The sequence below is a fragment of the Marmota marmota genome, unplaced genomic scaffold (assembly GCF_001458135.2).
Source record: "Marmota marmota marmota unplaced genomic scaffold, marMar, whole genome shotgun sequence".
NCBI lineage: Eukaryota > Metazoa > Chordata > Mammalia > Rodentia > Sciuridae > Marmota > Marmota marmota.
The window spans coordinates 84,549,993-84,573,730 of record NW_026000026.1 but is presented as its reverse complement, the minus strand read 5'-3'; the positions used below and the strand labels follow the sequence as shown (position 1 = coordinate 84,573,730).

The 23,738-nt window shown below is 38.8% G+C and overlaps 1 protein-coding gene across 5 annotated transcripts; it reads left to right on the top strand.

The window, feature by feature from the left end:
* The first annotated feature begins 5,962 nt into the window (after nt 1-5,962).
* Ctxn3 (cortexin 3) lies at nt 5,963-17,728 on the top strand. Of its 5 annotated transcripts, XM_048811817.1 has the most exons (4): nt 5,963-6,039; nt 7,290-7,641; nt 11,488-11,609; nt 15,603-17,728. In XM_048811817.1, the coding sequence occupies exon 4, from the start codon at nt 15,702-15,704 to the stop codon at nt 15,945-15,947; it is 246 nt and encodes an 81-aa protein (XP_048667774.1). In that variant the 5' UTR covers nt 5,963-6,039; nt 7,290-7,641; nt 11,488-11,609; nt 15,603-15,701; the 3' UTR covers nt 15,948-17,728. The 5 variants fall into 5 exon arrangements, with proteins under 5 accessions (XP_048667774.1, XP_015342027.1, XP_015342012.1 ...); XM_015486541.2 differs by lacking the exon at nt 5,963-6,039 and having other exon boundaries at nt 6,674-7,641; nt 11,530-11,609; XM_015486526.2 differs by lacking the exon at nt 5,963-6,039 and having other exon boundaries at nt 6,674-7,641.
* Nucleotides 17,729-23,738: the final 6,010 nt, after the last annotated feature.

Sequence of the window (23,738 nt, the reverse complement as noted above, 5' to 3'; positions counted from 1 at the left end):
GATGGGGAGATTTTTCTTCATTCCTTCTCTATTTGCAAACACAGCTTTTCTTGTCTTACACATTAGTAATCCATAGTTCACTAAATATCATCTCAGCATTTGACCCAAGCCCCTAACCACATTCATGATATACAACACCAATCGCAGGGCTATGAGCAACACTAAATGTTCATTTTTCTCAATTGACCCAACATCTACTTTTAAATTAAGAAAAATGTTGAGAACAAAAGCAAGGACCCTTCCTGAAAGTAGTGCTGAAGGGCATTCTCATGAGAAGGAAAGAAAACAGAGGTGAGACTTTGCTAATATCTGCTCTCTCCCAGGTTATTTTAAAAGCACTATTCTTGAGCATTTCAAATGAAGTGTTGCCTTTTGTCACGGCACTTTGAAATGTTTCCCGACTTGTATTCAGTCCTTATTAATTTATTGTCCAGTGTTTTTACCTTTGTGTTAGAAAAATACTCTGAAAATTTTGAAGTATATGCTATTACATTTGTCTGTGTATAATTGCTGCAAAAATACAGTTGATATTATGCGGGTTTGGGGGATGGGGGTGAAGCAAGGTGGTAGAGTGCTTGCCTAGCTTGTGTGAGCGTTGATACCCTAGCACCACCAAAAAAGAGAAAAAGAAGAAGAAAGGAAGGAAGGAAGGAAGGAAGGAAGGAAGGAGGAAGTGAGGGAGGGAGGGAGGAAGGAAGGAAGGAAGGATAGGAGGGAGGGTGGGCAGGCATCACCTTGAAATACAAAGTTTTGGGGGCTGGGGATGTGGCTCAAGCGGTAGCACGCTCGCCTGGCATGCGTGCGGCCCGGGTTCTATCCTCAGCACCATATACAAAACCAAGATGTTGTGTCTGCCAAAAACTAAAAAATAAATATTAAAATTCTCTCTCTCTCTCTCTCTCTTTAAAAAAAAAAAAAAGAAATACAAAGTTTTTTAGATTAAATGTGATCTTGAGTGTTTCAGCCAAACAATCATCCTGGAAGGATTTTATTTTTCCAAATTTAAAAACAAGAGCATCCAGCCTTTTTTTTAAAAAAAAAAAATCAGCAATGGAAAAAATCTCATCAAATATATATAATAATTAATGTGATATTATTCTAGTACTAATGATATATAATCTACTACATAGCTTTATTTGAACATTTCTGAAATTCAAAGGGTTATAAATACATGCACACATAAATAAATGAACAAATAATTAAGTTGCAGTTAGATATATAAATGGAAAAATACAAATAAAACAACTGATGTCTGATTCATATAGAAAAACCAGGGTCATAGCTTAGATTTTTACTGCACTGCATGTGATTACAGTAAATCACATTTTAAGTGCATATGAGATGTTTGAGGAAGATGGAGAAGAACTGGCTTTACTTATTGGTAAAAAGGACCAAAACCCAGTGGGGACACTCTAGATATTCCAGGAAGACCCTTGCCCTTAAAGAATCATCCATTCCTTTGACACTAGTGCCTAAGATGCCTGGGTTTAAGGCGAGGCTTTTATATATAATTTTCTTTAATAACTCAAGGAGAAGGAATTTAAACAGTTGCTCCTTTTAGTTCTTTGGTTTTATTTTCTTCTTAATACATATTGATGCTACCCTTACTTATTTGACCAATGCTGGCATTCTCTGGGATGTTCCTGCTATCGTAACTGACAATTTAGCTCCATCTTTCCACTCTATTTCCCAAGAGCTGCATCAGGATTCCTGCCCACTGGCAGTTGCAGCATGGTTTGGGGGATGGGGGAAGCCCTCCACGTCTCTCTAATCTGGCCTCACTTCTCATTCCTGGCCTTGGTCTTCCCTGCATGGCAGTTACTCCATTCCAACTGTAGTGGAGAGACCTGTATCTAGGCTCCACCTTCTCATTTAGCCTTCCTCCATTCATTTCTCCTCTCCTATAAAGAGACCTAGCTTCTCTCTTTCTCTTGCTCCATTCTGTTGTCTTCCTTACCTTAGGCTTTTATTCTGGTCATTGTTTTAATGGAAGGTAAACGGGGAGAGGGGAAGGAGAAGATGTTATGTACTTTGAACTGGAATTCCAGGTAGAGGATCCCAGGGCAGGGCATAAGGATTTTTCCTAATGATGGGTTTTTCAAAGAAGTTTTTGTTTGTTTTTTAAGTTGTAGAAGGACACAGTAGCTTTATCTTATTTATTTTTATGTGGTTCGATCCTGAGGATCAAACCCACTGCCTCACACATGCCAGGCAAGTACTCTACCACTGAGCTACATCCCCAGCCCTCAAAGAAGTTTTTATACAAAATGTTAAGCTTAAGGCTCTTTTCCACAGTTAAAATGGTTCCTAGGGCCAAATAATCTAGGGAAAAAAATTCAACTATATAATTTTTCAGTGTAGACTTCATATGTCCTACATATTTAATTATAATTAATCTTATCCAAGATACAAATTGTTGGCCCTACTGAATTAAATTATCTGAGTCTAGGCTTCCCCAAATATGCATGCTTAAAAAACTCACAAGGTAGTTTCATATTACATAAAACAGAAATATAGATGATGTATAATATTTATACTTACTCTATATAAATATATAACATACTATTTACTTGCAAAATTATAAATAGTAGGCCTCCACCAGTTTGGGACACAGAATGGAAAGAGAAAGATGTCACCTCACTATCTGCCTATTTTAATAAGATGTTATATAACTGAAATTCCTGATTGTTCCCATTTGTTTACAGAAATATCTGTAAAGTTAAATACTTTTCAATTAGCAACTAAGTATCTAACCCAGATGATGTATCAGGGAGGCAGCTGAGGTTTGCATTCAATGACCATATATCAGAACTTCTGTATATTACCACTTCCTTGGTTTCCTCATATCAGAAACTGAGATTGGATTTTCATGATTTTTTTAAACAAGCATTTTTAAACTGCTTCATTTGATATTTTTCTCCTCTGGGTGTTTTCAAATTGATTTTTCAGTGGAAAGATGTTCCATTCCAGAATTTTGTCAGGTATTAAAGTCAAGCTAACAGGTCAGTTATTCCCAAGTATGTTCTATTTCATTTTCTCGATCATCTTAATGTCCTGGGCTGCTCCGAGCTCACACTGTCCACAGTCTAGTTTCTTTCCTAAAAATGCAGCTATTGAACAGAAGGAAAGAACAGTTCCAAAATGATGGCATAAAAATTTAGAGGGATGGTTTGTATAAAACTCTAATTGGCACTTTATATGACATTTTAAAGGCATTAAGTATTTCAAAGCCATTAAGAAAATTGTTATTATTATAAAAGTCACTTTAAAAGAATAAAATTACCCACCAGGCTGTTAACTCCAAAATATTTCCTTTGAGCAGTGAATAATTCATAGTGATGGTCTTATGCTTTCATACTATAATTAAAATTAATAACTAAAATTCTGCAAATATTGTCTTTCAATAGAACCACTGCGATATATTTTGTGCAATTGTTCCTTCTTAAGGCTGGAGATCAGCTTTTTTATGAGAATGATGTATTTTCTTTCTGTATGCTTTTTTATTTTGATTACATAGGAAAGAATGAACAAACTTAATTTAGTAGGGCAATCTACAATCTTCACAAGTATTAAATTCCATCAGTGTTTTCTTTTTCTCAAGTGCATTTCCACTGAGTTGCAACATTGTTCTTCCTCTTTTCTATTCTAGATTCATCAGCTTCTAATTGAGTATTCAGTTAACACAGATGTAAGATGTGCAGAATTGTGTTCAAGAAAAGATCAAATCAAGAGGCTGCCAATTGGACTTTAACCTGTTTGCTTTTAATAATGCTTAAATATAGATCCCAATTTGTAAGCTTGGTTTAAATATTATTAAATTTTTTCCAGTGTTTCTTTGTACTTCAAATGTTTATTGACTTGTGAAGATAGATATGGATGAATAAACTTACCCTTCAAACTGGATAAATCAGTGGGATATTAGAAATTGAATATTCTTGATATTTTAAAACAGGTTTGTATTACATGGTGTGTTGATTTTCTTTTCTTTCTTTTTTTTTTAACCAAGGAGATAGAAAAGTAAAAACAAGACACCTAAACTGGCTTCTACTTCTTTTCTTGTGGTGAGGTCACGAACATGTGCCCTAGCCTGCCTATTTTCCCACACTCATTTCATATTTGCTAGTAGTTGATGAACAATCCTTGGCTTGAGCCTTGGAAGGCAAAAGGAAGTCTATGAAGACAGAGAGCAACAACAAGAGGAACCCGATGGGTTGAAGTACCAGTTCCTAACACTCACATCAACTCTTGTGTTCTTCAAGGGAGTGGTCAGCCATGTCCAGTGCTGCCAAAGAGCAAGAAAAATAATCACTAATGGGTTTCTTTTGCTTGAGCAAGTGGAAGCCACTGGGAATTTTGAGAAATCCCGGGTGCTGTAGTTGCTGGGCAAGTGTGAAGGGGAAGGTTAGGAAAATGGAATATGCTGGAGGAGGCTAGTCTGTCAAGCTCAGCAACCATCTCCAGGAGTTGTGCTCCTCAGGGCCCTGACCAGAGAGCTTCCCAGTGTTGTCCAGTGAACAACCTGAACAAACTTCAGCAGGGAGTGAGCACCCATTGTGTCTATTCTTTGCAATACCTAACATGAGAGATATGACATTGAATGTGAATTTAATGAACATTTTTTTGAATAAGCAAAAGCAAGAACCTATGCAGAAGAAGGTAGAAAAGGTTTTTACAGTCTAGTAATCAAACTATTTTGAAGATTATGCCAAGGATTTATTTAATTTTATTTTAAGAATCAGGCAGTCAGAAAGAGACATCATCATCATCATCATCATCTTCATCATCATATCAATGACAACACTTTTTTTTTTTTTTGGCATAAAGCCTGATAGCTTAGGTAGCCTTTTTTCCATATTCATTGTCTAAGTCTTTGTAGAAAAGGGCTTCAAAGGACATCCAAGAAAGAATTATAAAATAAGAAACATTAAAGGTGGGTTGGGGATATAGCTCAGTGGTAGAGCACTTACCTAGCATATGCGAGACTCTGGGTTTGATCCCTGGTGCTGCAAGGAAAGTACTTCAAATGTGTGACTTAAATCAGAATGTAGGAATTTCCTAAAGTAGATTTCTAACTAACATTGACTCATGATGTTGTATGGTTAAAGAGAAAGACTAAATTAACATGCAGTAGTAACCTAAAGTCAGGATGTATAAGCAGAAGTGTAGCATATTTATATGTCATGAAATCAGCCTATTTCATTGCACTTTCATGTGAGTCTATAGCAGTCTGAGCTCCAGAAGGAAGCTATACCAGAAAGCAAAAAATTTGGGGAAGAACTTACAGAAGAGCTATAAAGATTATTAAAGACCAAAGATGCATTTCCTATGAAATGTTCAAATGGAATTTCATAAATCCTTATTCATTGTTTCAGAATTCATGATGATTCATATAATGTAGCTGCATAAGGGGAAAGATGGGCTGAGCCCAATAATTTAGATTATAATTATCTTCTAAAAGAAATATCCAAACTTGACTCCAAGTACACAATACCAGATCTTCATCAACTGTTCTTTGGTTTATTTGGTTCAGCTTCTTTGCTGGGAAAGAGCATTCCAACAAAATTTTATGGTGGTTTAAGACTAATTTTTGCAGCAAGAACAAAAAGAAAAGCGCCAACCCACTTAGTCTAAGTAAGCATTGGAGGAGTGAGTTTAAACAGAGGTTGTCACAGGGGGTTATGGAATCTGTGTCCCTGGAGAGTTTTAAAAATAGGCTGAGCACTCATCCCTCTCACTAACATTAGAGATGGTTTCAGCCAGTGTCATAGCTAGAGGACAGCCCCAGGCCCTCTCGGGTTCCCTTTTCCACCTCTATGAGTCCACAAGCTAAAACAATATCTGAGGAGGCCTCTCTGGCAGAGTGAGCCACAGTCACGCAGGCACATTTCTGAATACATTACTTTCTGACCACATGGAATGATAAGTATATAAGTGAGGGTGGGGTCCGAATCTTTCCTTTACCACACTCCACAGCAATTGCCAAGACAGGCTGCTCCCGCTACCAGCACCATCTCTCGGCTCTAAGCACAAGGAAAACCAGTTAGTATTGAACCATGGTGCTCTGTTGGATTTCATTTGTCACATCATGTTATGGTGTGTGTGTTTGTGTTTGTGTGTTTGTGTGTGCGCCTGCGCGTGCTCATGCATGTTCGTGTGCACGCAGGCGCATGTGAAACTAGGGTAAGTAAAACTAATCAGAAAGGAAATTAAGTTAAAAAATAAAAAAAAAATATGGGGAAAGAGCCTTCATGTTTTCTTGAGGTTAGACTCTGACGTCAGCAGTTGATGCTAATGTTAGATCCTACCACTTAGCATTTGATTTTAAAAAGAGCCTCCTTGGGTCTGAAGCCTATTTGGAATTGTTGCCTGTTGTTCTCAGATAGGGTTTCCTCTTAGAAGACCAGCTCTGTTCCTCTCCTGGTGCTGCTTGGTAATGGCCACTTTCTCATAGGGACTGAGGTGGCAGCATAGCTGACAGGCACGGAGGTAGCTTTAAATATCACCGCACCCCATCATTTGGTGGGTGGGTGTGTTGTTGCTAACTGTGCTTCCACTTCAACAAAGAAAGTGGTGAGTTGCCAAAAAACAAAGATGTTCCATCTTAAGAATTATGCGGAACTCTTTCCAGAGAGGCATTATTTTTTTTTAAAGCATTTTATCCTAAAATACTTTCCAAATTTATTTAGACATTATATCCAAGGAAAGTAATTTCAGTATCGCGCCATGCAGCTTGAGTCTGTGAATGAGAACAAGTCTGTTGACAGAGACTTGTTCTCATTCAACAGAAATCTATCTTTATTATTCACCAAGTGGACCCTGGTGGCCTGTGTGGGGTGGGGGACCTGCCAAGGCCATAATTACCCTAGCTGACCAAAGACACATCAGACCTGGCAAACTGCAGCCTAACAAATTTGCAAACAGGTGGTGAAAATATGATTTGGTTCTTTTTAAATTGTTCTTTCCTATTTGCTTCCCATAAAATGCTGCTTTTTTGAAAGGTCACTTTAGTTTTCTTTAGGAAAAGGAGCCTCCATCTCCCAAATCCTCAGTTGATGCCCTTCCCTAGAAGTCTTTCCATTAATTGAGTTGGCCTGAAGGTCATAAACCACAATCAATATGGAGGCTGGTTGCTGCAAGGTGCTAATTGACATCCCCAAAGAGGAATAGTGTCAACAATCAATAGAGAAGAGAGAGCACTGGTAGATTTATGGCTTTGATTTTGAAAAGGTATGGGAATGCCCAGTGATGTTTTCCTCGTACTCCTTTTGAATGTTAATGCTTTCTTGAAGATGATTTCAGACACACTGCTAGGATACTGCCTCTACTCACTGAAGCAGAATCCTCTGAAGAGTTGCTGAGGCAGAACTGAAATCATGGCTCGCCTCAAAGAAGCAGCTGTATTGGCCGCTAATGATGCCTCACACAGAAAGACGATGCTCCTTTAACTCGGGGTTTTAATGGGAAGTTTCTAAGCCTGAAACAACAGCTTCGGATCTGGGGTGTGCCATCAGCTGCTCGCAGCTACCACTGTCTTATGCTTTAACACGGCTTGTTCGGGAAGAATGGAAACTAAAGAGGCTTCTAACTACCTGTAACTGTTCCACCAGGAAATGGATCAAGTGTTTGTTCAGCCAGATCCAGGTACTTGACCATAACTGCGTCTTTGATGAGCTAATTAGATGCTTTTCTCTAACTTTACAATTTATGCATGAGCAATAATCGCATAGCTGCCTTTTGGGTCCAAGTTTTGAATTTAAATGTAGCTGTTAAAGTCTAATTAAATAGTTGCTAGGGGAAGTTAACACAAAGGGGTAAAATGTAATAATGACTTTGTTTTTAAAGCATGCTTAACTTTATTATGGTACTGATACTGGATAAAGAAGTAGAAAAACAGGCTTTTTTTCTTTTCTAAGCTGCAGTAAATTATTCTTGAAAGCTGTTTGCCCATTACAGATCTTCTCTCCCCCTTGTTTACTTAAAACATCCAACCTTCCAAAAGGCAATAAGGGTGTTTTGATTTGTTTAAAAAAGAATCACAACTCAACAACTCTTAATGAGAGCCTGACTGTCCCTGGGTTATGAGCAGTGGGTAGCTCTAGCCTTTTGAGGTATCTGCAAGCAATCTTTTTCACTGCGAAACACACAAGGACAGAAACAGAAAACAGGTAGAAATGAAGGGTTCATTATTTGAAGTTAAAAGTCCCAGTTTGCTAAGAGTATCTTTAGAAAGTATGCATTACTGCCTGGCCATCCTTATGGTATTTCTCTAATGTTCTCAGCTGGACTGCAGTGTTGCCCTGCAGTTCCTTTAAAACTCTCCAAGCAGGTGTTAGGAAAAAGAGGAAGATAGAGAAGAAGCATAGCTGAGGTTGGGACTCCGGTTGAAGAGGAAGATCCCCTATTGACCCAGAGGTGACAAGCAGCAGTGAGTTAGGAAGGAGAGGGTCTACTCCCAGACCCAAGCAGCTGTGTCTGCAGGCTGACTTTGCAGGGATGAGCAGAGAACAGCCCTCCCAGTGCAGTATTAGGTGCTGGCAACAGCTCCCAAACTGCCTGTTGACATTTGTAACTGAACACACATCATGTTTTAAAAATTATTATTTGTGGGCTTTCTAGTGGCCTTAGGTCTACTATTTGAGCATGTTAAATAACATTCACCCTTAGCCATTCTGTGAATTTGGAAGCATCAGGGTGATTGTATTGGAGTTTTATTTGGATAAAAAGAATGTAGACATTGCCTTATATTTATATGATTCAAAAATAAGGGAGGAGGAGGAGAGGGTGCGGGAAGATTTACAATGTATGAAGCCCCTAAAAAGGGCCAGAAAATCTTTACCTGAAGTTCTTGACTGGTCACCAGGGCCATGTATTTTTTTTAATTTATATGAAACATTTTGTATCTTTATTTGTGTAACCTGAAATGCAAATTCTTGATCACTGAGCTAATATGCAGGATTTCCAAAGGATCATAGGGGAATAACTTTTGCTTATGTAGTGATTTGATTACTTAGATGATGCAGTGGCTTCTGTGGAGGGCTCACGATTGTTGGGGCGATGTATGGGGTAGCCTGAGGTTCGAACACCTGGGTGGATGAGTGGGTTGAGAGTGAGGTGTACCTAGAGAGTCAGTAGTTCTACAAACAGGAATGCAGCTAAGGCTTCCTTTAGCTCAAAAAGTATCCAGTGGTTCTATTTACCCTCCCTGTAATGGGTGGGATCCTAAAAATAAAATTCCATACAGGAATGCATTACTATATGGAAAACCATGTAGCCATTTCAACAGTCAGCTTCAGAACTGTTCTAGAAAAATGTAGCACTTTGTGGAAGTTTCTCTCTTCTGGTCACTGCAAATTTAGTTCTGACTAGCTAGCCAATGCCCTTCCTGTTAGTCTACAGATTAGTCTCATTAGTCTGCCAGGTAAATGTAAATAAGGTGCACAGAATGTCTTTGTAGGACAAAGTGTCCTGTCAATGTAAACTGGACAAGCCCAGGAGTGTTCTTGCTCAATGGATGGGCTGTTTTTTACGCCTACTTTTAAAAACATGTCAAGTCACGGAATTAAGTTTTTGGCCTAAAAGTTTTAAAAATTAGGTATAGCAATTATGTGATTTAGGAGTACTTAAAATACAGGCAACATTGCTTAACTGCACTCTTCTTGCCATTAACAGCAGAAGGATGACAACTTTTAACTCATTCAAACATGTAAGAGAAATACTTGGTCCCTCTTGCATCCTTTGTAGGAGATGGGGGTGTCACTCTTTTTATTACTGGTTTTTATGATTTGGGGCAGTTTATAAATCTCCATTCCTTTCTGTGCTTGGTTGCATAATAGAGATTAGAAATAAATCTCATTTTGCATAAAAATGATAGAGAAAACACTCATATATTAGCACTTGGTTATTAAATACTCACTCTGTGCTCAACAGGGTTGCACATGTACTGCAGCTGTGGTCACTGTAACACATTCCATGAGGGTGAGCCCTTGAGTCAATGACCACAAAAGTAAGGAGAGAACAAGGTGCCAAATGCACTTAACTGATTCTGTTTCTGTCTCTTTAACAGTAAGAAAAGAGGCAAGTCATTGCTTTAGGATGTACTTTCTTCATAAAAAGCACTTTTCCCTTCTGTGAAATTATGTAATGAGATGTTAATGAAATAAAATGTCCAAGGTATCCGAGCCAGAGCAGGGTATGTGTTGACATGAATAGCTTCCACACACAACTTTAGGATTTAGTGTATTTTAAACGGCCGCCCCTCCCAACCACAGAACAGACTGGGTACAAATGGACTGACCTCTTCAATAGAAGGGTAACTGCCTATCTCTGGCTGATCTTTATTTTTAGGATCCCACCCATCTGTATTGCAGCCAAGGAAAATTTAAAGAGCCAAATAACTGATAGCTTTTCAAATCATGAGAGCTGTGACTATTAAAGTGCCATTGTGACCCAAGCTAGCTATGATTCTTTGAAACAAGATCTCTTTCTCATACTGGGTCTGACATCCCAGTTCGACTGAATGACTTTTACTTCCCCCCGACCCCCGTCATTGTATCAGTTAGCTGGCACCTTGAATTTTGAGTTCAGTTCTCTGGATTTTAAGGGGCAGAGATTTGATTCAGCCTATCTTCAAAGAAGCAGTGACCCCAGAATGGCAAGCAGTTCTTCAAGGAGCTTGTTATTTAGTAAGAGGAAGGTGTTGTTTAGTAAGAGGAAGTGACAGCTCATCTAGACTTGTCACTGATCAATGCTGCCCGAGTGTAGGAAATATCTGGAGGCAGAGCAGGGAGCACCCCATCCTCTCTGAGGGGGATACATAAGATCCCAGGAAGGAGCGGATATTTGGTGACAACTCAGAAGGAGGGGGAGGACCCCCCAGAAGTGGGAAGAGGAGGAGGCAGTGAGCACTATGAGGTGGGAGCCTGTAGGTGTTGGAAGACCAGCAGGTGAGATGGAGCCAGGGAAGGGGCAAGATGAAGCCCTTCTCCTTAGGTGCCCCAGAGTCAATTACATATACATTTATTCTCATCAATACTTTGGTCATTTTACTGGACACCATATGTGATTTGACATTTGTTCCTTTTTAAACTTATGAAAATAGATTAACATCTTAGAAAACTCCATAAGAGTGTGTCTGCTCAGTGGTCCTGGATGCATCAGGGCATCAGGTGCACAGGGGGTTATTGGGCTATGGACACTGGGGCACATGGGTCTTCTGGAGGAGGAGTGGTAAGATCTGAGCTTTGGACAATGGACCAGGATGCAGTATGTAGAAAGTACAGGCAAAGGAAGAGGAACACACTGAAATTACTGAAATTAAAGCAAGTGGCTAAGAGAGAGAATGGCTACGGCAAAGATGAACTGCTTACACGGGGATTCCTGAGTAATTCAGGGTGTTTCACACTTTGTCTGTATTGTGGAGTCCACAGAGCTTGACTTGTGAAAAGAAGATGTGTTTTATGATTTTTTAAATGGGATCTTTTAATTTAGGTTTTCTTGGTCCAGTATTAAAATTAGACTTTATTTCCTGAGCACACACAAATGGACCCAGCCAAGGGAAGACACAGATGCACTGCGTGATGGGCAAAGCCAGTCAAGATTAAAATACTGCCGTGAGTAACTGTGGTCCTTCTTTATACTTTAAAATAACTGCCATTTGTTATTAGCAAGTCTTATGATGGTCATGTCAAAATCTTTTTTGAAATGATTTATTTTCACTGTTCATATAAAAGAAAGATTTCATTATTTAGCTAAAAACAATCATGAACATTCTCTAAGAATCATTTTTTTTATCAAAGAGAAACATTTTACTTTGAGACACATTTTTAAATTTATGTGTCTTTGAATGTTTTCATATTGTGATAGGCAAGTGATTAAATTTATTTCTTTTTCTCAATCTTAATCTGATGCTTCCTTTAACTTGAACATGTTGTTGAGCTTTCTAAATTTGTAAATTATTCACTAGCTGATTATAGGTTTAAAATCAAGCAGACTCTTCCAGGGAATTCAAATAGTCCTAAGCAAAATTGTGAAGAAGTGGCATTTGTTTCTGGATCTCTTTATCCTTTTACCCATCTTTAACCAGCTCCTGGTCATTTCTCTCTTTCTACCTGTCATCTTTCATCCTCCTCCAGGTCTCTCCTGTTGGGCCACCTGCTCATGGTACCCATGTCTCCCCCATCCTTCTCCTTTCTAGCAGCCCCTCATTCCCAACAAGATCTTCCTTTTATCTACTATATTTCCTTTCTCCAGTCTCCTACTTACCACATTTCACAGTCCTCACTGACAAATCCCTGCTATTATGTTAATGTGTCACTTTCCTTGGTAAAACACTGCAATTTAATAGGAGGCTTTGATTATTTAACCAAAAGAAGTTATTTTAGTGAGAACTTGAGCACCGTGGTATACCTGAAGGAGGAGAGGTTTACAATTCACAGTGTGCTATAGAGTTTTCAAAATGCTCAATTTGGTTTATCTGGAAGGGGCTAGGGATGAAAGAATGTATTTATTAGCAGGCTTCTGAAAATGTGGTCAGATTGCAAGGAAGGCTTAGCTGTACTTTCACCTCTTGAAATTAATTGATTAATTAATTAAAATGTGGTGCTGGGATTGAATCAGGGTGTTACACATGCTAGGTAAGTGTTTTATCATGGAACCATATCCTCCCACCATCTCTTGCCTTTTAATAAGCAAAAGGCGGTAAGACTGCATATTAAAACTGATTTTTAAATCATCCTGATAGTTGGCATTCCTGTGAAGAAAGTAATTTCCAGAACGTTCTAGAGGAAACCTGAAGAGGGAGATGTGGCAGATGATCCAAATCAGAACAATTAGGCGATTTGCTGGGGCCTCTGGATTGTTTGCCAATCATTGTAGCCCCCAAACAAGTGGTGTATAGACTCTAGGTCCTGAGCTATGGGCTAAGCCCAGAAAGTATGAGAGTTGATCTAGGAGAAAAGGGTTTGACATTTTGTCCTGTGTGCAGGAGAAGGCTGGGAAAGACTGCTCCTGGATGTCAGGGTGGCTCTGATCACAGAGACCAGGGGTGGGAAGGAGGGACTGAACAAGGTATTACAATGTGAGTCAGCTAGCTCATGGCTGGGGTCATTCTCACGGGCCCTAGAACTCTGTCCAGCTCTTCCCTATTTTCACTGGATTCCACAGATCCCCAAATCCTGATATTATAAATTTATATAGTTAATGGTCTTTGCTTTTCCTGCATTTCCTTTTTTGGATTATGTAGTTTATTTTTCTCCCTTAAAATCTGTCTGGAAATGCATACCCATCTAAGCTCTGTTCAGAAGAGACAAAGGAAAGGTCTCTGACTTCCTCTGAAATGAAGGAAAAAAATGGACATAGAATGGGATTCTTGTAAACCAACAAGGAGAGCAGGGTCAAAGTGAGGTGAACCTTCACGTGACACAAACAGGCAAGAAGGGACATGTTAGGGATGGCTGAGGCTTGAGCACCTCCCTTATCAGATGGCTTTCCCTTGTGCTAGTCTTTGGAGAATCTTATAATTGGAATGATTAAGTCCAGCATGAGTATTTTTGGTGGCTACAGATGGCCCCGGTCTGATATGCTGAGGAAGCTGCATTGGAGGGTCTGGCCACCTTTCCTGCTCCTTTCCTTTCTAGCCCAGTGGGAATCAATACCCAAAGATAGGAGGATGCTTAAAAACAAGAAAATCTGAACCAAACCCCATTTATAACATCCTCCACATTCTTTTTTTTTAAAAAAAAAAGATTTATTTTTTTAAACCTTTATTTATTTTTATATGATGCTGAGGATTGAACCTAGCGCCTCACACGTTAGGCAAGCGCTGTACCACTGAGTCACAACCCCAGCCCCATCCTCCACATTCTTAAGAAGCTTAAAAGTATCACTAGTTGGCAACTCCTTTCTCCCAGATAGGGGTTGATATCCCTTTGGTAAATTGCTTTTTAAAGTGTGATTCTATAGACTTTTAAGAGTCCACTTACATGCACACTGTAATTGTGATTACTATTGCTGTACGGAGGACAGTGATTCTAAGTTGATGGAAGAAATGTTTTCATTCTTTAGGTCATAATTTCTTTCTTTATTTGGTTGCTTACTTTCTTTGAGCATAATTTCTTCGGACCCATGTTAGTTTCTATAGTTAACTCTGTTATGTAATTTTTCTCACAAATTCATAATAATTATGTCCATGTGACTTTCTATATGATAGTGTCTAAAATGAATGCTTTTTTCTTACAGAATTTAAGTTTATTTAGTTCAGTACCTTTTAATGACTTTCATTTATTGTTTTATTTGCCTTTAAAAAACAAATAGGAAGTCAGGCACATACTTGTAATTCCAGAGACTAGGGAGGCTGAGGCAGGAAAATTGCAAGTTTTGAGGTCCACTTCGGCAACTTAGCAAGGCTCTAAGCAATATGGCAAGACCCCACTTCAACAGAAAAAGTAAAAAAAAAAAAAAAAGCTGGGGATGTGGCTCAGTGGTAGTGTCGTCCCAGGTCCAATCCCCAGTAACACAAAACAAACAAAAACAAAACAAAAAATGCAAAACCTAGTAATATCCAAGTGCCTCATTTTTTTTTCTCCAGTTTTTCCTTCTCTCTCTTTCTACCAGATGGACTTAAATGCAGGAAGCCACTGCCAAGAAAACTGTCCTTTTAATAATATTCAGTCGATTAAATCCTTTTCCCCAGCTCAGTTCTCTAGGTGCTTCCCAGGGTCAAGTATTGAACTTGGTCTTTGTTTTTGAAGAAGAAAGTAAAAGCAGCAGTAACTTGATGGTTTGGGAGTCTGAGATGCCTCCTCCCTTGGCTCAGGCAGCAGAAAGCAAAGGAGAAGCATTGTGGATTCCTTAGGGCTGCCTTAGTGCAGGGGAGACTTTGTTGTCTTTTTTCTTCTTCTTTGTACACCTTTCAAAGGGTTTCCATGGTCATTCATTTATATCATAGCACCATGAGATATGAGGCATTTCTAAATGTTTACAGCTTTGTGACCTCTCCAAGGTCCCAAACTCATGTAGCAGTGGAATGGAAGCCAGAGCCCAGAACCTAGAACACAAAGCTCCCTGAGAGAGTTTCCATATGAAGCACTTCTTTTTGCCTCTGTTTCCTGATACTTGGAAATTATACTTGAAAACAGAAGTCTCTGCTTTCAGGGAGGCTGTAGTAGAGTGGCTAATATATGTTGAGTTTAGCCACAGTCCTAGCACATAGCTGGTGCTCACTTAATAGAACTGTTATAAGAACGATTTGACAGTAATATAACTGGGGGGAGCTAGGGGATTCTTGGCAGGGTGGCAGGGCTTGGGTGTCAAGTTGACAGAAGACCCGGAGGTCAATATTAATTTTCACATTTCTCATCTTCGATATTATAGTTGTCTTCCATGCCCATCCGTCCTGACCTTAGGTGGCCATTCTGAGGACAATCTGGTAATTTCATGTAAGAGGAAAATATTCTTGCCCATAATTATACATAATTAAGCATATCTGGTGAAAAAGAAAGCTGGTTTACAGATTTATACTCTCTGAAAAACATGACTGTGGATATATAAAATGAAGTTGCTATTTGATAGTTATTCCCTCTCCTTCCTTTTCCTTCTTCCTGAAGACACCTCAGCCTCGCCAGAGTGCAGCCACCATGATCTCAGCAGACTGATGATGGAAGAGAAGGGAACCAGGAGATCCTGTGCTTGGCTTTCTGTGGACAATGGATGGAGGGCAGCCCATCCCCTCGCCCCTAGTGCCCCTTGGGAACGTGTCATCAGAATCTAGCATGTCTCTGGAGCAGAAAACAACATTTGTTTTTGTGATTTTATTGTTTATTTTCTTGGGCATCCTAATTGTCAGGTGCTTCCGGATTCTTCTGGACCCATATCGGAGCATGCCGACCTCTACCTGGGCTGATGGACTTGAAGGCCTGGAGAAAGGGCAGTTTGACCATGCCCTTGCTTAGCAGGGGCAGAGCAAGATCTTCTCCTGAGAAGAAGAAGAGGTGAAGTGCTTCATATCTGCGCAAAGATTCCCTTTAGTCAATGTTCTGAACAAATTTTAACAATATCTTATCCTAGGACCACCACTCATTATTTCATAAGCATGCCATTGAGTTAGTCTTATTTGAAGATATTGGAAATGAAAGTTTGTATTGATAACCAAAAATAGGAATGTTTAAATATCTGTGTTTTATTCAATGAATGTATATTGTTGAATGCAATTGTGAAACCCAGGGCACCAATACTGATATAGACTGCTATGAAATAAAGCCCTACTGAGCTGAACAGAGAGGAAAACTAGAGAGGTTCTGTTAGGAACCTGGTTACAGGGCCAGGAAGAGACTGCCTTGCTGTAATCATGCCTCTCAGTTTCTTACTTCATGGGCATCTGGGTCCTGTGCAGAGGGAGGAAGACACTGATGAGAGGACCCCAGCTGGGTATTTGTTTCCTTCTAGAGTACAGCCCTGGGAAGCCACGGGATGCTCAAGCCAAGAGATGGTACTGTCCTTGAAAAATATGAGTGAGAATGATAGCACTTTATTTTTCAAATAAAACTGAATTCATAAGCTATAGAGTTTCAAACAATATTTACCAAAGTATGTTCTCTATTCATATTAATAACATGTGAAGCTATACATAAGACGAATTTCCTTTCTTTACACTGATGATTGAATTAATAGGTTGCAAGTGCTGCTTCAAGTTTTTTTCCCTTAATTAAAAGCTAATTATTTAGAGAAAAACATTTTTACAGCTGTAAGAGGAATGTGCATTTACGATTGCATATAGCCACCAAATAAAACTTTTTAAGAAGCAGCATCGTCTCCTCTCACTTCACCAAGATTAACACATGGGTGGAGAGCCGTGCTGAACGCTGAGGACTTCACATTTTTCTGAGAAAGAAGAAAGAATGAAGAGCATGAAACATCCTGTAATTCATCCTTCTCCCATTTCATGAATGGCTCCCACAACTCATTCCGTGTGGATAAAACCTCTTCTAAATACTGCAACAAAAAGGGAGATGTGAACACCTCTCATTCTAATTTTTATTGGTAGAAAATTTTGTATCTGAACTAAACCCATTAGGCTGCATTCATAATCCACCTTCTAATTTTCTCCTCAGCTACTTATCATATTTTTATTTAAAAAAACTTTAATAAGCTAACTATGTCCAAAAAAGCCACCCTTGTCAGGTGCCATGGTACACACCTGTAATCCCAGTGGCTTGAATGGCTGAGGCAGGAGGATCTCGAGTTCAAAGCCAGCCTCAGCAACTTAGCAAGGCCCTAAGCCCTTGGCCCTGTCTCTAGATAAAATATTTTTAAAAAGTCACCTCCAAAACTCCTTTTCTGTTTCTTTTTCTTTTTTTTTTTTTTTTGGTATCCTGATATCCATGTTCCCCCTGCACTCATATTACTCCTTGATTCTTTTCTTTTTTTGTTGTTAATAAATGTTTTATTTGAATTATAATTTACATACCATAAATTTTTGCTTTTAAAAGTATTAATTTAGTTAATTTTTTAGTATATTCACAGATTTGTGTGACCACTCTATCAAGTTCCAGAACCCTATACTTACTAATAGTCACTTCCCACCTCTCTCCCCTAACCCCTGGCAATTGTTAACCTACTTTCTGTCTCATGGATTTGCCCATTCTGGATATGTCGTATGAGTGGAATCAGACAACCTTGTCTTTTGTATCTGGCTTCTTAGCATGCTTTCAAAATATATCCATGTTATAACATTGCTTTGTATGGCCAAATATTATTTCTTTCTTTTTTTTTTTTTTTTGTACAGACCACATTTTGTTTATACATTGGTTGTCATGGTCGTCCATTGGCTACTATGAATCATGCTACTGAGAACATTTGTGTGTAGGTTTTGTGTGGACATGTGTTTTCAATTCTAAAAGTAGATTGCGGGGGGCATCTTATGGTAACTGTTTAACATTTTGTGGAACTGTGGAGACTATTTTGCAAAACAGAGTACCATTTTACATTTCCATTAGCAATGTGTGAGAATTTGGATTCTTAACTTTTTCCAACTATTCAAATTATTTCCTTAGCTGTACGATTTGTAACTGAAGAACAATTCAGATTAAAAAGAGGGAACCCGAGATTATTGATGCCTCCAAATATCTGAAGCAAAAGGCCAGTGATTTGTGCTCACCTTGTGATCCTTTAAGCCACTTGTTTTTCTGTCTTACTAATACATGATTTAAGTTTTCTTTTTCCTTTAAATATCCCATGTGTATCCTTATAATTTTTTTCTAATTTTCTCGAGAATCTATCTAATAATTTAGGGAGACTTTGCTGTAAGTCTGGTGTTGCTAGCACTGGAGAGAGAGGAAAAGTTCAGGGTCAGTTCTTGCTCTGGATACCTTCCTACCTTGTTGGAGAGAGAATAAATGAAAGAAGGCATATGATTAAATCATTGTTCAAATGATGAATAAGGACCTCTGACGACCCACATCATCAGAATCATCTGGGGAGCTTCATATGCATACTAATTTTTATTATAAACTTTGTACATGTTTACGGTCACATCATATCAAACAACATGGAAATATATAAACACCAATGGTCAAAATCCTAACACTTTGGGTCGCCCTAACTCTTCAGTTGCTTCTGAGGAGCTTGGTGAAAATGGACTTTACCCCAGCCTTCCATGCCCAGGGTTTAATTCTGCAGAGTTGGGCTAGTGAACAAATACTCCAGGAGGTGGGCATGGTCACTATAGTGAAGCAAAGATTCGAGAAGACATGGCTCAGTGTGATAGTGCATGTCTAAGTGCTTGGTAAAATTTATGAAATAAATTAGATCTTAACCTAAGAAGATGGAGGTATTTTAGATACATGCAAAGGAAGACAGGAGGGAGAATAAGGAAGAGGCAGTGTGGGTGTGGCTCTGGGCTGGGAGGGCAGCCTTCCTGGAGTATGTAGTTGGAGAGGTAGCTGGCACTCATATAAGAAGGACCAAGTTAGGGCTGGACATCAGAGGGTCCTAGGCCAAAGTGTAAGAGTCATCACTGCAGATTCATGAGCAGGAAAATGACAAGCAGACTGGTGTGTCGCTCCAGTTTCTGCACCCTTCTTCTGGACAACACCAGGTTCCACTTCTATAATGGGCTTGGACTGAAATAGCCATCTGCCCTCTATGAGGCCTTTGAGCCCAGGCCTTGCCAGTAAGTGCTAGGGGGCCTCCCAAAGCCCGGTCTTCTTTCTTTCTTCCCTTTATTGCCCACTCTATTTTTGTTTTTCCTTCTCAGATTACTGCTCCATGTCCAGCCTCCCATTTCTAGGTCTCCCCACTCCTCCCCTGTGAAGACCAAGAATACCATAACAAGTGATAAAAAGCTTTAGGCTACTCAAAGTAAATTGATCCCCCCTGTGGGAAGTGCCAACTCTCTGTTATAATTACTCTCAGCTCCTTGGGGTGAACATCATATTCTCAAAAGGTCACGTAAGCCCTCTTTTTCCTGGCTTTTGGCTACAGGAGTTACAGTGCAGCATTTTGCCTACCTTACAAGATATTTATAATGAGGGCAGCTGGCATTTATCGTGTATATCTGCAACTCAGGATGAAAAAAACTTTCCCAAGGTCACTCTCTAGAATAGAGCTGCCTTTTGATTCAGAAAAATATGGCAACCTCCTTATCTGTCTGAACTCTGAATCACAACCCCCATGGCTTATGCCCTTCAAGAGACCCCCAAGTTTTAGATCAACATCTTTCCCTCCAAGAGATCACTTAACATATCTTAAACACTGAATAAAGAAAGTTTAACTTGGAGTGTGAAGGAGATTAACTTGACTCCTGCTGTTACATTAATAAACATTCTAAGATGGAGAATTCTTTTGCTATTTTTAAGGGTTAAGACTGAGGCAAAATAAACAACAATTTCAGGAGACAGAAGTTAGGTACCTCAGATGTTTATGTATACAGAAAAAAATATGTATTCAAATTTCTTTTTTATTGGCTTCATTGTGCACTGTGATATTCTAACATGAGGATTTTATATTTAAGAGTATTGATAAATTTGGTGTGATTAAAAAGTTTACTTGTCCACCATAAAGCATTATATAAAATCCTGTAGTTTACAGATGCCAATTTTTATAGTGAACATATGATAGAATATATTTAAACTTAATTATTTATAATAAATATTCCCAAACCAAAAGCAGTGAATGAAATCTGAGATTTAGTATATGTGAGATGTTTGTCATTTTAAAAAATTATTTAAGATGTGTGTCTTGTTTGTTGATTTATTACAAAATTGTAGAGTTGAGTCAAGATCACTAGAAAAACTGCCCAAATCATTATCTGTGCATGCACAATCCAGGATCAAACTGGCCCATGTCAAAGATTATTTATGCTTGTTTGGGGATGGAAAAGAAGGGCTCTCTAAGCTTTGTTAGTACCTCCTGTTTCTGAAAAGGATAAATGAATTGTTTGCAGACAGATATCTTCTTGGAAGATGGAGTCCTCCCTGTCTGGAGCTTGCTGTAGATAAATGAGCAAGGCCCAATACTTCAGTCAGCTTGGGGCCATTTCCAAGGCTTCTTTTTATAGAATAGGTTGCCCTTCTGGATTTAGTATAGAGTAGAAATTTTGGGTCCAGTTTCCTGCTCTAAGTAAATACTTATGTCTTGTCCTAAAGTGCCACATGATTCTCCCAGATCCCTCCACGCCATTGCCTTTCCCAATATCCTGATTATTGCTTCTACACTTTGCTTTAGAGTAAAGGGATGCCTGGTAAGCCATCTTTCAAGAGATTCCCACCCTTATTCGCTTTTAAGCCCTATTATCAGGTCTAAGCTCCAAGCTTATGCAAGTTTTGAAGAAATTAACTTTTCTTGGGTTCTTTGGAGTTTAAAAAGATGGAAAGAAACTACTGTCATGTATGTTAGCTGTCTCACTTTACACATAAAGAAACTGAGAAACAGGTCATATGGCATGACCACAGTCACTGCTCTGCTCACTGGTTGTAGCTGAACCATCTTCCCTAGGTGCAGTGCAGGTGAATTCAAACAGAATGACCAGTTAATGAAGCTATGAGTGAAAATATTCATTTGCTAATTTAATAAGAGTTACAATAATCTTAGTCTCTTTTGGTGGTGGTGGTGGCCCATGCAAGAACATATACTATTTCTGAAAAGCCCTCTTGGATGATGTACTTTGTTTTGGAATATTAAGAAGCTTCAGTTTAAGTGTGTAGGAAGCCAGAAGTATTTCCAGTTAGATTGTAGAGGATTCTTTAGCAAAGATTCTCAAAATACAGGATAATTGATTTAGGATAAGGCTTCAAAGTTTCTTTATTTCCAAACAGAATTTTGAACTGTCTTTCTTAGCTTTCAGCACAAGAAGGGAGATTATAATTTGTTTATAAAGGCTGGATACCATCCTATCCGTAGTTCATCAAAGAGGTGCCTGGATCCTCTTGGGACACAGACAGAGCTAAAGAAGACACATAGTATGATGAAGTATCTCAAGTTTGAAAGTGCACTTTATCCTTTTCTGTCCCTGCCTTTGTTCCTAAATACAGCAGTCCCCTCTTGGTTGTGGTTTTGCTTTCTGCAATTTCAGTTACCTGCGATCAACTGCAGTCTGAAAATATTATGTGGAAAATTCCAGAAATGAACAGAGAAACCACACTCACATAATTTTATTACAGTAAATTGTTATAATTATTCTACTTTATGAATAGTTATTATTGTTAACTTCTTCCTGTGCCTAATTTATAAACTAAATTTCATCACTTTTATGTATAGGAAAAAATTTCACCACAATTTCATATCATATATGTATAGAGAAAAGAACAGTGTATGCAGAATTCAGTACTATTTATGTTTGTAGGTCTCTCTGGGGGTCTTACCATATACTCTGTAGATAAAAATGGGACTACTATACTTTGTTTCTTCCTTTGCCTCTATTTTCTGATCATTGTTGTTCTGGTAGAAGGCTAATCTACTATTAAATTCATACTCTTCTTGCATATGAGTATTTTCCTTAATGGTCAATAACGTAAGGCTGCCTGGTTTCCATCCCATTTTGAGCTTGTGTGTCTATATAATATATAGACACACATACTACACACACACACACACACACACACACAATAATTCCTTGTCTGGGTCAGAAATTTGTCTTTCTGCAGTTCTTACCAGTTGGTTCTCATGTTGTCATCTGGACTAACAAAGATTTCTATGCTCTTGAACCTGACAACTCTCAAAATGTAGTTATTATTGGATTATCTGTGGATCTCTCCCATTTCTGTATGTCTTTTTAGCAAAAGCAGTGACAACATTTTGTTCTTTTGAAAGAGGTGTGTTTAGCAGTAATATCTCCCTTCTCCTAGGAAAACGGTTCAGCAGATTTGTTTACAGCATATTATAACAGACTAGGATCTCCTAAGCCTAAAGTTCCTCTCCTGTAAAGCAACCCGCAGGGTATACAAGTGTCATCTTGCCCTTTTTGAGTTGTCCTATGAGAATTAGGGCTTAAGAAACTGCTGAATCTGTGGTTTCTGTGAGTAACAAACCATCTTTTGTCTCTGACCCAGCATCCATGTGTCTTATGTCAGCATCCATGAAACTGCAGCAGACTGACATGTGAGCTTGCAATTCTTGACAGTTACCATGCCTCCCTCCAGACAAATGCTTCCAGTTCCTTCAACCATCCTTTACATTGTCATATGTTTTGAGCTATCTCTTATTCTTATCAAAAATTCTGGTTACTCATCAGAATGACTGTGACCTTGGTATCTAGAAAGGAAAATAAAAGTCCATATGTATTCTGGCTAACATGAATGGAAAATTGTCACTTCTTTTGTTCTAAAAACCACACGTTGTAAGTCTGCCCAAGATGAAATGATCTTTCTGGCATTCACATTACAGTTGACTCACATAAAACTTCATGGTCAGTCTAAGCCCTCAAGCATTTTTACTCATGCCAGAGTTATGTCAAATATTCCCATCTTATTCCTGTGAAGTTTTTCTTTTGCACCCAACTCCAAGAATTTAAAATTCCCCTTCTATAATTTCATTATATTCCACTCACTCCTTTATTCCAGGCTCTTTATAACTTGATTTCCCTATTATCATATTCATTGTGCTCCCATCTTTATGTCATCTCTAAGTTGACTCAGCAAGCCATCTATATATTTATTCATGTTAATGATTAAATTTTGAACATATGAGAGAGAGAGAGAGAGAGAGAGAGAAAGTTTTTGGCTTTGACACAGAGATCTCAATGCATTTAAGGAGTCGGCTGGCTGCAGTAATTACAGGCAGATTCTCCCCAGGGAAACTCCATGGAGATGCTCCATGGAGATGCTCACAGAAGGGAGATCTATGAAGCCTGAGGACTCTTTTAAGTCATGCAGTAAAGCATCAGAAGACAAAGAAAGAACCAAAGTGATATTTGTGTAGCTTCCAGAGCTCATCTAAAACATTATGGATTCAAGTTGGCAAGTGGGAGACAACACAGATGGCAAGGAGGGACTCTGCCCACATTAGCTTGGCTTAACCCCCATCTCTTTGCCCCATGCTGTAATCTGCTTATACACAGAAATAATCACACAGTAGCTGCCCGAGGAAGAACGCCGGTGGCAGAGATTATCAGTCATATTTTAATCAGTATGAGGTAGCTTGGCAGTGACAGAGCACATGCCTGGGACTCCGGGACGACCTGGGTTCCTTATGGTTTATTATTGGTTCCACCTGGAGCTTGTAAAAGGCAGACTTTTAAAAATCGCTTA